Here is a 13,720-nt window from a genome sequence, read left to right on the forward strand (position 1 = left end):
TATTTTACCATCAAAATGTTTATAAATTCAGTTAAATTGAAATAAAGGAATTAGATTGATTTTCGATTCACTATAATTGAATTTGTGTTAAATCTTTTTTGATAAGAATAAGCAATTTTGCCAATACTGAAAATATATTCTGAAGAGAAAAAACAATCAATGAAAAAAAAAAAATATGAATTTTTTCTTCTTTGAAACGTAATTTGAGCATTTTGTCTGTCCAAAAATAAAATGCCGTAGAAAAAACTGAAATTAATAGTATATTATGGATTAGTTAGTAGTAATATTTCACTATAAATGCAAATTTAACTAGCCCTAATTGACTATCATCTTTATTTTACTATTTCTTAGATTCAGTTATGAATAATTGTTTTATCTGTAAAAGAATATGCAAAATTTGTGAAAATAGTTACATACTTGATTTTTGGAAAAAGTTAAGTTAAAGAAACCCAAGTCCAAAAAGCTTAACCAAATTGGCAATTATTCTCAGAAGTTTAGTGAATAATAGCTTAATCTGAGCAACAGCCAAACTCCTTTTTCAGTGGTCTTCAGGGTCATTTCATTTTAAAGTAAAGAATGTATCTAAAAGTGATTTTTGTATCTAAGATTTTCCTAACTAAAGCACTGAAATGGAAATGCTTCGATTTTGTCAGAATTGTGTGAATAGAATTTTATTAATTTGCTTTTTTTTTCTATTTTCTTTTACTATTCAACATTCCAATTAACCCCTTTTTATACTTATGTATATGTGTATATATAGATCATTATTTAATTGTATTTATTATGCTAGCTGGCAACTTAAAAGATATTTAAAGCCCTGTTTGAACTTATGCGTGTATTTGTTGTTTTTTTCATAGTAAATGAGTGAGTGAGTGATTGAGTGATTGAGTGGCAGCTTTCAATATAGCAATTAGGTATTGTATGTATGTATAATTAGGTAGTTGGGTTAGTTTATTAGATTAGTTTTGTTTAAAATTGATTCGTGAGTGTGTGTGTGTGTGTGTTTGTGTGAGTGAGTATTTTGTTTTTTGAGTGGCAGCCGGCGCCTAGTAAAAGTTAATCAGTCGCTATAAAAAAGATCCACCAAAAGGCTAAGTGTCTCTTCCTCATCTTAGTTCATCATCATTGATATATGTGTATATAATTTTGTTTTGTTTCTTTTGGCCATTTCGAAATGCTGGACTAGCTCTTGTTTACATTTTTTTATGTTGGGTGGGTGGTTGGACAATTTGATATAGAATTTTCCTTTTAATTTTGTATTCCCTTGTTGCTTTGGACAAATTTTGTTTCTTGTGTGATATTTATGTTTTTGGTTTTTGTTGGTTTAGAAATCGCTAATCTCACCCTCAGTCTCTGGATAAGTGCAGGAGAATGGATTTAGTAGCCAATTGCAAAGACCTTTGCTATTGCCGCCGCCCTCCTGACGTTGGCCACGTTTCTTGCCATGGCGCTGATAGTTGGCTCCAGAACCATTTGCACCACCATTGGCTGATATGGTAATACGATGTCGTTGACCCTTCGACATGCCCGATGCAAAGCTACTCTCATCGGAATCCCTCACCGTGGCCACACTGTGATAGCCACTCTCAGCCCGACGTGATATGCCCGAATGTTTCGATGTCCTGGGCGTTGAGCTATCGTGTCCACTGTCATAGGCCTCGGAGCTGGTATTCAATGGCAATAGTGGCAAACGTGATTGCACTGCCAAAGGCAGAATATTTGTGATCTCATTTAGTTTGTGTTGGGCATCTTCCAGGGAATTCCGCTTGCCCACCGCATTGGCCAGAGTTTTCTCATCCAACTCACATATATCATCGTGTTGGGGTGTAAATCGTTTCTCACTCTTTGGTAAATTCGGATCGGAAGCGCCATCGGGTTGGCGCAATAGAGCATAATCATCCATGCCGGCTATCTCCATGATGCCGTTCAAACTGGGCAATGACCCCTGGCTGGGACTATGCGATAGCTGTTTGGGTGGACTCGGTGTCAGGCGATAAGCAGGCTCACTGCACACACTGCTCTGGCCCACATTGAAACGAAATGCCGGCTCGCTAAAAACACTGCCCACATCGGTGCGAAAGAGGGCCGAAGACGGTGTTACTTCCGCCATGGCTAGTTGGGAGGTGAAGATTTCATGCAATCGAGCCAACTGGTCAAATTGGTGTCTGCAAGAAATTGAGAAGAGCGAGACAGAGGGGGAGAGACACGGAAAACGGCGAGAGTATTAGGTTTATGCTATATACACTTACATATCTGGGATAAATTTTACTAGAAATTCAAAGATTTATTAACTCACCTGGCTCGTTCGCCGCATTCGCTAAATGATTCACAGGCCATATTGAAACTAGACACAAAGGATAAATTGTCGCAATGACTTAGAGCTGCCAATGGATGAGGATGTTGATTCAATAGCTCTTGGTCCCTATTTGCCATAGTACGGGCGATTTCCTCTTCTGTCACTTGCAGCCCACAGTCGATGCTACGTTGCGAACTGGGATGATGGGAAGATGATGCTCGACTGGCAACAAATTCAGCTTCATGGAGTTGTTCACGCGACACGTGTCGCGACAACATACGTTGCAAATTATCCTGTGATATGTCTCGCGATCCACCCAAAGGATCATCAAGCAATGGCAAGGCAGGAGGCACCTCTGAAGGTCCACTATCCTGATCCTCGTCACCATCCTGACCCATGTCCTGCGTTGTGCTGCCCATTAAGAGGGGTAGACTTTCGTAGCCCTGCTGCTGTATGTCTGACGATTGATCTGCCGACACATAGTTGGGTTTTTCGGGCAGGTCCAGCGACTTTTGCTTCAGCTGCGATAGTTTCGCATGCAGAGCCAATGTCGGCGAATTGCTGGCACTGTGGAAGACTTGCGATGTTTGGTTTTCAACCCATTGCCGGATCATGGTCTTCTTGTGGGCATCCATGAACCCATAGCCCTGCGTCTGCATTGACGACGACGGCAGATTGCCTGCTGTGAGAGAGCGACATGATTGAGATTTGGGTCCATCGACCCAAGTCTCACATTGTTTCACATGATTCACTTCGCGCAACAGATGTCTAGCCTCAGCAACTTTGGCACGCGACACTCGCGGTCCATCGATCCACTGTTCTTCGGTGATTTTTCGCATTCCAGCTTCCAATTGCTCAAGAGCAGCTCCGGGAGCTGCTGCATGAGGACGACGCAAAGGTGAACCCTTGGGTGTGGGTACATTGGAACCCTTGGATACCATATGCCTGGGTATGGCCATGGGGGAACCAGGCGCTGTTACCTCATGCCCTGCAATGGCGGAAGTTGTGGCTGCTGAGTTTGTTGCATGACGCTTGAGACTTCCTGTGGAGCTCTGCACCTGAGCTAGTTTTTTACCTGAGAGAAGGATAAAAATTCCAAAAATTTCGTACTTTAATCAAAAATTCTTTATGCTGAAAATGTTCTTCATCAACGTTAAAATGTCATTTTGGAAACCCTTTAGAGTGTTTCTTTGGTATTCACTTAATGCTTGTTAATTTCGTAAATTGGCTTAATTGGATTAACTTACTTTTCTCTGCTTGAATCTTCTTCAACATCATGGGGCTGGAATTCGCACTTGTTGTCACCCCCTTGCAGGGTGGTTTCTCTGCAGCGCTACCCTTGAGAGCCTTGCTAAGCATAGCCCGATTATCGCCAGCACTGAGTGAAGGTAAATAGACTGGAGGATGTTCGCCATCGGTGGCGACATCATCATGCGGTCCCATATAGATGACTGTATCGGCGGATATTTCCGAGCTCGATGGATCCGCCCCCGAACCTGCCGACGAACCATTTTGGGCTAGTCCAACGGCCAAGGGCATGGGCACACGATGTTTCCGTCGTCGCAGGCGATGTATACGGGACGCAATCTGTATGGTTGAGAGTGCATCCTGATAGCTTTGCTCGTGCTGCACATGGGCGACAATTGCCACGTGGCAGGTAATGGGCGCCAGGCAGTCCTTGAGCAACGGCGTCAACGGGTGGTCCTTATGTGGCGGATGCCGTTGGCCCGACAATATGGCCAACAGTATGTTGCCAATCCCCGAAAGCGGAAGACCCCCACTGCGATTGGCACAGCCGCCCAAGTCGATGATATGTAAACGACTGCGACCGCCAGCAACTGAAATGTGAATGCGTAGAAGAAAAAGAAGGGGAAAGGTTTGGGGTTCATGAGTTGAGGTTGAGGAATGGAAATGCGACACTTTAATGGTGCTGGCGTCGAGTGAAACATTTAGCGGGCCACTTGAGTGGCAACAACAATGAGCTACAGTTAGTAGCGAGTCGAGACTTACCACCCCCCTTGCGGGACAGGCTATACTGGTAGACATGCAGCGTAAAGATGAGGGCGGACTCAAGGGCTGCCCCTGCCCCTGCCCCAGATCCAGTTGGGCCGGAACTTTTTAAGCGTCCGGCCAAAGCCGAGTCGAGAAACAGAGCCGCACGTTCGGCAGTGGGTGCACGTAGTTCCGTTGGACCGCCAAGGAAGTCGTCACGCAAATAAATCCCCGGGGAGTCGTCAGATTCTGTGTTGGAGTTGGCAGTTGGCAGTTGTTGGAGTTAGAACGAAGAATATAGAATGTAGATGGTGTAGATGGTTTAGAGACGGTGTGTAGAGTGAATGAAAAGGACATTAGGTTTTATGTTGGAATAAATGCCACTCTATAAGTGAGCTGCCAAAGGGCAAGGGGCGTGAGACGGGGGGGTACTCAGTCTTGGGGGTGATGGGCGGTGGTTCACAGGTTAAGTTTATTCAAATTGGGCCTGCCCCAGTCATCATGAACATCATCATCTGGCCCAGGGGCAACATTAACCACGCCCACGCCTCTCCGCTTTGGTAGCTAACAGGTGGCCTATCCCAGTCATAGCCATCTATCCATATGCTTACCAGCAGCATGCGAGATAAGTAAATCCGTAGAGAGAGCATCCGGCTTGGTGGCACTAACACCAACGGCACTAACTCTCACCGAGAAACGAGCTCCGCTCTTCTGTCGCCTCTCCTGTATGCCCTTATAGAGCCAGGCAATCGCACACGGCGCTGCGCCCAAGGAACCAGCGGTCACTTCACCCAGCACGGTTTGCGGTTGACCAGTGCCCGGATAGCCCATGGCCAACAGACAGCCGTCGGAACCTTCGAGTACAGCTGGTATCACCTCACTTAGGGCCGATGCGCAAACATCCGACTAATGAAAGGGTAAAAATTCATATGTAGATGAAATTCAATTATGCATGACAAACAATAACAATATGCACCTATTTTTTATTCTAGACCCCCAAGACAATGTTTTATGTAGAAAATGCTTCTTTTCTCATTAAAAAGGATTAAATTTCTATATTAAATATTTTTTACTAAAACTTCTTATGCATTTTATAGCTTCTGCTTCCTATGATTATGCCAAAGAGAAATTATAAATGAAAGGATAACAGATTCATATGTTTATAGAAATCAATTAAAATATCATATGCATATCAAATAAAAGTTGTTTTTCAGATTCATATTTCAAGATTAAGTTAGATTTAGAAGCTTATAAGATAAGAAACATAAAAAGGTTCTTTCATCTACGGTGAAAACTTCTCCGATTCAATTCCTATCCCAAATTTATCAAGGATAAATACATGTATACATAGATCGACTTCTTTGACATTAAATAACTTTAGCTTTAAATTATAATAATAAATAATAAATTATAAATCATAAGTACTAGTTAATTTCCGACACTCTGAAGTTTGTATATCCTAGCAAAGCTTAGTTACTTTCTACCTGATAAGATTTTTTCATGCCAAAAGCCGAGTTTCCATTTTAAAAGGACCGAAAATTTTGTTATTGTACATTTGTGTAGCGAAGAGAAGTGATATAGTCATCGGATATTAAACAAAATTAATCAAACTTTGTCTATCTGCTTAAATTATTCCAGATTGATTGTTTAGATGGCGTTTAGATACACATCTACATGATATATGGATCAGAAATTGAAGGATTAGAGGGATAAAGTACTTTAGGTAAAGAGAAGCATTAGATTGCAACATTTCTGCTCTGTATCCTTAATGGCATAGTAGGGGTTTGCAAGTATCCAGACGGACGGATAGAGCTACATACATGTATGAACTCTAGTAGATATCATTCTGAAATATATACTCAAAATGAATCTGAGAAGTATCTGAGAGGGGTACCTCAATTAGAAGGCAAACTTACTTACTACCTTTTTGGTATTCTTAACTTTAAAAAAGTAGGATAATATCTACTACTTACTTAACCTTAAATTACTCGCCTAATCTTAAAATAAAACAACAAACCAAATAAAGTTTAAATTATGAAAAGTTTTAAAGGTTTTGCCAACCAAGCCACCCCATCAAATGGTGCATAATTTTTATGACTAATAAATAGTTCATAACGCATACAAGATCATGTTTGCCTTATGATTAACTTTAAGAATCTTCTTTGGAAACTGCCAACTTGTGTTTGTTAAGTTGTTGTGAAAATATCGATTAAATGTTAAAGACCTGATGGTCACTCACCTGCTTATCCTCGGCGGTGAAGAGATTATCGAATGCAAACATTTTCGGCGCTGCCACCATCGGAGCTCGTTCTTGTGCTGCTTGTGGTGGACACACATTCTTTGGATCGGTTAGGGTGACCTGACGCTTCTTTTTGTCAAGTACCATGTAATCTGATTCGACTTTATCCGATACCCGTAGCATGACCTTAACTTTGCCCACGCCATAGCATTCGCGGCTGCTGAGTCGTCTGGCCAAAGCCGGCGGCATGGGCGGTGGGGCACGCTGCAGTGCACCACAGAAACCGCCATTGCGTGTGATGCTGCTGCTATTTATTGTGGTAGCCATGGCTACACCTCCTCCTCCTCCTTCGCCTTCTCCTCTAGGTCCTCCTCCTCGTCCTGTTCGTCCTGTATTATTATTAGTTGCCACAGTTGTTGTTTTTGTTGGAAGTTTATTGTGTCGGAAGCACTTTTGGGGGTTCCTTTTTGGTAGGGGAATTTACGGAATTAGAGTGGGGAGGGAGGAGAATAAAGCGAAATAAAGTTAATAAGAATTCCTATGCTTTCCATGCTTTAGACCTTAAAATTCTCCCAAGCTTTTTTGATACATTGTTGGATTTTATATCCATGGATTTTTATGGCTCTTTAAATAGTTTCATCCCACAGATTCTTCTGTTTCTGTCATAAATTGTGATTTTGTTGGTTTCATGGTGTGTATATGTGTGTATGTGTGTGTGTGTGTGTGTTGGGGGGATAGCATAACCAAAGACCAGACTCATGGTTAGGGAAATGGGGGGCTGGACAGTTGGTCTCGCACTTCGACTTAAGAAGAGGGTCCTGCTTCTGGTCCTGTCTATGGTAATAGCCATAACACTTTTTCTTTATGGTTATGGGCATCTGTTTATTGGGCATATGTTTCCACTATCACACTGTCACATTCACTGAGCTTGTGTTTTATGCACTTGTAGCATCTTGCCTATGCGAACCTTTTATTTCCGCTCATTTCTGAGTTATTTTTCGGGAATTTATTCTTTTTAAAGTATTTTTCAGAGAAAAGTTTATGCGTTAAAAGCACTGCCACGGCTCCATAAAATCAAAGACATTCGAGTTTTATGACGCTTTTGGGACTTTTCTTTCAAAGGTACTTAAACTCAAGTTTATCCTTTGAATGACTATAAAATTTCTTTAAACAAGCTAAAGCTGCTATTTAGTATACGTAGAGACAAGTTTGAACATTTAATTGAAGCTTTTATTAAAAGTTTATTGTATCCTTGCAGAACTTATGAACTTCAAATAATATATATTAAATGAGAGTTTATTTTTTTATTCCACGAGAAGGCAATTCTGTTCAATTTTGGTCTCCTGATGACCTTGGCCAAGAGATTCACTTCATTGGACTAGAATATACAGGTATCTACTTACAATCAGATGTACATCTTCTTTACTGGAGTTGTCATTTGAAATTGTAATTTCTTTGATGTAACTATACGAATTTGTAAATCGTTTTACAACTGCATAAAACGTAAAAAATGTTTTAAAATTATCTAAAATATTTAGTTATATTTATAGCAGTTGCTTACACCAATTATGAACCCTTAAAATTAATCCTTTTTTACAATAATTAGAAGTCGAGATGGAATGGGGAATGGGTAAATCCCTTGAGTTTCCTTAAATTATTTTCGAAATCTAGTTTTTTTGGGCCCTTAATTCCAATTGTCAACAGACACTATGAACCTTTTATTTGTTTTTAATGATCAAAGTCAAAAAATGTTTCTATTTTTAGCCATTTTTCTAAAACTCACAAATTTAGTGTCTTTTCTATCAGCTAGAAAAAATTTTTTAATATATTTATTTTATTAAGTACTGAGGTGAAAGTAATTAATTTTCCGTTTATTTGGAGCTTAAATCCCACAATATTCGGTAAATTAAAAAAGAATTGTAAAATTTAAAAATTTTTATTTTTTTTAATTCCTCTTAAGTATTTTGACAGTTTTTGGTGGAAAATAATTTAAATTCTTTTCTACATTGACAACTCAGATCAAGAAATCAAATAAATTTTTGTGGTCAGAGTTTTATGTGGTTTATAATAAGATTTTATGTTAAGTTTTCATATAAAGAACAAGGCAGTGGGTAGGACAAAAATGGCTAAATTTAAATTAGTTTTTCTTGAGAGGGCGGAGTCAAAAATTGATTAAAATGTAACAAACATGAATGTAGTTTATTTATTATATATTTATATGTACATATGTATATGTATCTCTGATAAATAAGTTATTTCTAGCTTTTTTACATTGACGATTAGAAGATTTTAAAAGATAAATAAAAGGAAAGAATACTTTTAGTTCGTAACTTTATGTGAAAACTATTTTTATGAGACTTTGCCCACAATTTTTGTATCGTTCAAGAAGGATCAATCAAGGAATATAAAAATGGTTTTTATGTAAATAAAACTTTAAAAACTTTGTATAAATCTAATAATTAACTATGTATGTAGCGACATTTTCTGAAACGATTCCACTCCAACTTCAAAATTGAAAAATCTCTTTAGAAAGTTTTTAAGTTTTGGCCAAGTATTGTTACGAACATTCCCATGAAGGAAATATTTCAAAATGAAAAGAATTCTAAACCTGACCTAATCCTATAACTTGCTTTAGGACTTGGGTTTTGAATGTTTTCACTCAGTGATCTGCTAGGGAAAAGCATTGACCATTGTAGTTGGTTCTCAATAATGATTTTTTTTAGTAATGAATTGACTTGATAATATATTGTTTTTTGGCAAGTAAAACAAATGTATCTGGTTATTTATCAGTTTTTTTTGTTAAACAAATTGGATAAATTAGGCAATACATTTTTTGAAATTAGAATTTATATTTGATGATTTCCTGATTTATAAAAGTTTAACAGACGAATTTCTAGTTTTAAAATGAGTAAGAGAGTAAAGACTTGTAATTTCCTCGAGACTGATCAATTTAGCCATATAAAGGTAGAAATTTGAATTAGTTTTAACATTGTTTTACCATATTCTTGAAAAAAGGTTTTAAGTCTTCTTCATCTACATCTTGATCTTAACTCAACAATAACCTTTTGGGACTATCATATTGATATGAGATTTCTTGACATTCATTAGAGTTTCATTTCATGGTAATGTAGAAAAGTTTTAAAGAGAATTTCTACAAATTATTCATATTAATGATTATGCTGTTTATATATACATATTATTTAAAGTCGTCCAATTTGTGCTATTTGTGATTTATTTTGTTTCGTTACGTTTCGTGTGTGTGTTTTTGTTGTTGTTGTTGCTGCCTCCATTTCCATTTGGACTCATTTTGCATTCTCATGTAAATTCCTTTGCTGTGACATTTCTTCAATGCCTTCATTATTATTTCAATTTGACTTGCGGAACGTGACATTTTTGCAACGTCTTTCATTAATATTGTCCCCTCTCGGGCTTTTTCCATGCTTTCCATTTCCATGAATGACAGGGCAACAACAACTCGCACACACACACACACACACCAGAGTCACACACAAAGTTGAACTTCATTTTTCAGACTACTACGACGCGCACCTGCCAACCCAACCTGGAGGCGAGTTTTTCTTCTTTTCTTCTTTCAGTTTTCCTTTTTTTTTTTTGCTTTTCTTATTTTTTTTTGTTTTTTTCTCCTTGCGTTTGTCCCACCTTTTGAGTTTTAGCTTTTCACACAAATCGATTGGCAATGCGCCTTCTAATTGTACACAACAACAACACACTCACACACACACACACAAATAATGGGGTAGAAATTGCAGAATGGTTTTTGTTATGGTAGGGGAGTTAGAAGAGTGAAGGGGGGAGGACGGTAGCACAACACAAACCCTTTTTTTATGACTGGCAATTTCTTGTTGCTGATTTCATCTTTGGCTCTTTGGCTTCATCTTTGATTTTGTTATACATGATTTATTTATTTATTTCGTTTCGTTTCGTTTCTTTTTTATCATCGATTCTCTTACAACTCAACTGAAACGAGTTTCTAACATTTTCATCATCATCATTTTCACACACACAAATCGCGCCGACCACGACCACGTCCACTCACGTGCCTTCAGCGTTGGCATTACAATTGCAACTGAACTCGGAACACGGAATGTTGAGAACCATTCGGCTGACTTTCTCACACGGCAGCTCGGAAAATGTTTCGGTGGAAATGGTGGCGCAGGCGTACAAAAACAAAGAGCATGGAATATGGTAATGCCTTTTGACCAAGGGTGGACTTCCGCCAGACCCAACGGGGAAGTGCTCTTTTTCTCTTACCAACTTGTTTGCTCTTACGAAGGCTCATACTCTTTCTCTTCTTGGGGGGGTGGGGGAGCCTCAGGTAAACAAAAAATCAGCAAGGCTTAAACAAAAGGAACAACGCAAATGATGTTTATATTGTAGACATCAAAATGCTAAAATAAAAACTAACAAAACAAGACGAAATAACGAATAAGAAGGAAAGACAGACAGACAGACTAAAAGACAGACAGACACTGGAATAACACACACGTTGATAGTTGAGCTGTTTGGGTTGGCAGCTGCTGGAGCGTCACTTAAGTGCCGCTTGGAGATGGGATTGGGAGTGGGAGTTGTATTATACACCTACCCACATGACCACCTACCCACCTACCCACCTTACTGCCATCTACCATTCTGTCCTCCGTCCCTATACAAATGCAAACGATGTGTTTTTAAGTTCGCTTACATTTGGCAGGCCCGTGAAGGAGCTGTTGAGTTTTGTGTATTTTAAAAGGTTTTTTTTAGCCGTGTTTTTTCTTCTGCTCTTGTTCCTCTCACTCTCTTTCTGCATGTCTGTGTGTGTCTGTTTTTTTTTTTTATTTGACTCAATTAAAGTAGGAAATACAAAACTGGACAGAGCACCCTGGGCTAGATTAGAGAGAAAGAGAAGGAAATCATCCACATTTTCGAACGTAAATAATTGATTTGTTTTCGATTTAGAAATATGTTTGTATGTATGTTTGTATGTGAAGGAAAGCGGATTAAGAGATTTCAAAATATCTGCCCCATAAAACACTTAAGAGGTAATATGAAAGTTTGGAGAAGTCGAACCCTTGAGGAGCATATATATAGATGTGTTTGAATCACATAAGTACTCTAAATTTTTGTGAACACCTTCAAAAGCTCAAAGAAGTCATTCGATTGTTGAAAGTTCTCACTTTACTTATTCAAACGGGTTCATAGAATAAGGACGTTTTAGAATAGAGTTACGTTTTCACTTTTTGTGAGTTATTCGACTAACATACATATGTATACCAGAAACTAAATTTTAAAGCACGCTCGCTTTGAGTTCATAGAGTTATTCGCTTTAAAAACTTTCTCATACAATTCTCTTATATATTTAAACAGTTTTAGATAGATTAGAGAATTGTATTAGTACATTTTTAAAGCGAATAACTCTATGAACTCAAAGCGAGTGCTTTAAAATCTTAGTTTAACTATAGAATTAACTATATATCGATAGGTAGTTTCTTATAAGAAATATTTATTTAAAAAAGGTTTATCTAAAACTGTCCAAATAAACTTTGGAAATTGTTATTTTGAATAAATATTTCTTATAAGAAACTGCCTTTCGTAAGTACATAGTTAATTCTTCTACATGCATTTAAAGTTTTATGAGAATTCTTAATACATTAATTATATACGAATTATTGGATTATTATCTATCTTATCAACAAATTTTAACTTCAAACCCTTAAAATGATTTGTTATTTTGATTCCGTTTTCTCCAATTTGTCCATATCAAAGTAGAATATCTTTTTCCATTATTCATTTTTAAAACAATTTGCCCGGCCTATTTAAAATCGAATTGTTAGACTATAAATTCAAGCATATCCCCAAAAATATTGATATATTTTAATATTAGGCTTATGTTACTTGACACTAACAAGAATTAACAGAAATTTAAGGCACACTTAACGTAAAGATAAAATATAAATAATAATTGTGCAAATAAGTTGAATATTTTTTCAACATTAAAGCAATTTTAATATAATTAAATTATTGTTAATCACGAAAAATAGTAGAAAAATATTTTCTAGGTTTTTCTACTTACAATTAGATATTAATATATAGAAATAGAATATTTGCTGATTGTAAAAATAAGTATTAAATAAAAACTTCATTAAGGCTTCAACAAAACAATGTCATCTTTAGTATAAGTATATATTTGTATATATTTTTTTTTACATTTCAAGAATGCAGTCCTCGGGAGATGAGTTGTCTAAATGGTCATGGCCAGTCATTTAAGCAACTGAACAACCAGGATCCGGGTTCGAATCCCAGGCTAGTGTCTATCGATGTAGTTTTCGTCTAAACCGAAGGCCTTATTTGCTAGTGCTTGTACAATATGTTTATATATCCTATACTTATAATAACAAAAACATTTCAAAGAGATAAAGTAGGCCAGTAGTTGACCAATGACAGGTCAAATTGAAAAAAAAAGTTTCAAGATTTAAATTTGACTGTTTTAAATTTAGTATGCATGAGAGGTTTAGAAAAGAGGCTTACCAGAAAAACATTAATAGTTTTTCTTTTTGGACTGTTAAAACTTAAACAGTCTTAAAGACATGAAAAAGGAAGGGAAACCCTTTTAAAATTAATAAACTCTGCTCCGCACCGGCTCCAAATATTGTGGCTAAACTGTACTACTCTGACCCACTGTGCAAGGGATTTAACGGTAATCGAGTTAAAGTTGCATGGTACATACAATCTAATCAACTTTAATTGCATTAGCATCACAATGTACATAATTGTTGGGCTAAAAAAAAAAAAAAAAAACAAAAACTCTTTTGCCGCACTAAATGGTTATTAAATAGATTGTGGTTTATCCCCAAAGTTTAGTCAACCCATAAAATGGCCTTAAACCAACAGCTAAATTTAATTAGAGAAAATAAACAAGCTTAAACATTTTGGTATATTTATTGTCCAATTGCAATTTAATTTTGTAGTATTTGTGGTCTATCAATTGAAATTCAAATGTTTGCGCCTTCTGCGCATACGTGTAACATTGGCGCCCCCTGTTGGCCGTTGGTCTTAGCCGTTACAAATTGAAATGGGATTGAAAAGTAAAAGCAAATCTCTGTAGTTATATTTGGATAATTGTTTTTTTTTTATAACTTTTATTTAGCCATTCATTTATTACAAATACTTGAGTATCATTTTTATTTCTCTTGTTT

General features: G+C 37.2%; 1 protein-coding gene across 1 annotated transcript; it reads right to left on the minus strand.

Moving 5' to 3' along the window:
- Positions 1 to 421: 421 nt before the first annotated feature.
- On the minus strand, positions 422 to 10,590 carry LOC137575088 (kinesin-like protein GA13060). The gene is made up of 7 exons (XM_068287491.1): positions 10,364 to 10,590; positions 6,528 to 6,990; positions 4,900 to 5,194; positions 4,307 to 4,537; positions 3,544 to 4,134; positions 2,297 to 3,371; positions 422 to 2,165 (listed from the first exon to the last, which is right to left on the minus strand). The coding sequence occupies exons 2-7, from the start codon at positions 6,852 to 6,854 to the stop codon at positions 1,325 to 1,327; spliced, it is 3,360 nt and encodes a 1,119-aa protein (XP_068143592.1). The 5' UTR covers positions 6,855 to 6,990; positions 10,364 to 10,590; the 3' UTR covers positions 422 to 1,324.
- Positions 10,591 to 13,720: the final 3,130 nt, after the last annotated feature.

This window comes from Drosophila tropicalis, unplaced genomic scaffold (genome assembly GCF_018151085.1).
Source record: "Drosophila tropicalis isolate 14030-0801.00 unplaced genomic scaffold, ASM1815108v1 contig_562, whole genome shotgun sequence".
NCBI lineage: Eukaryota > Metazoa > Arthropoda > Insecta > Diptera > Drosophilidae > Drosophila > Drosophila tropicalis.

Coding starts and splice junctions, on each gene's coding strand:
- LOC137575088 (XM_068287491.1), bottom strand. CDS start 6,854: ATGGCTACCACAATAAATAGCAGCAGCATCACACGCAATGGCGGTTTC. Junction 4,538..4,899: donor ACTTATCTCGCATGCTGCTG/GTAAGCATATGG, acceptor ACTCCAACACAG/AATCTGACGACTCCCCGGGG. Junction 4,135..4,306: donor CCTGTCCCGCAAGGGGGGTG/GTAAGTCTCGAC, acceptor TTCACATTTCAG/TTGCTGGCGGTCGCAGTCGT.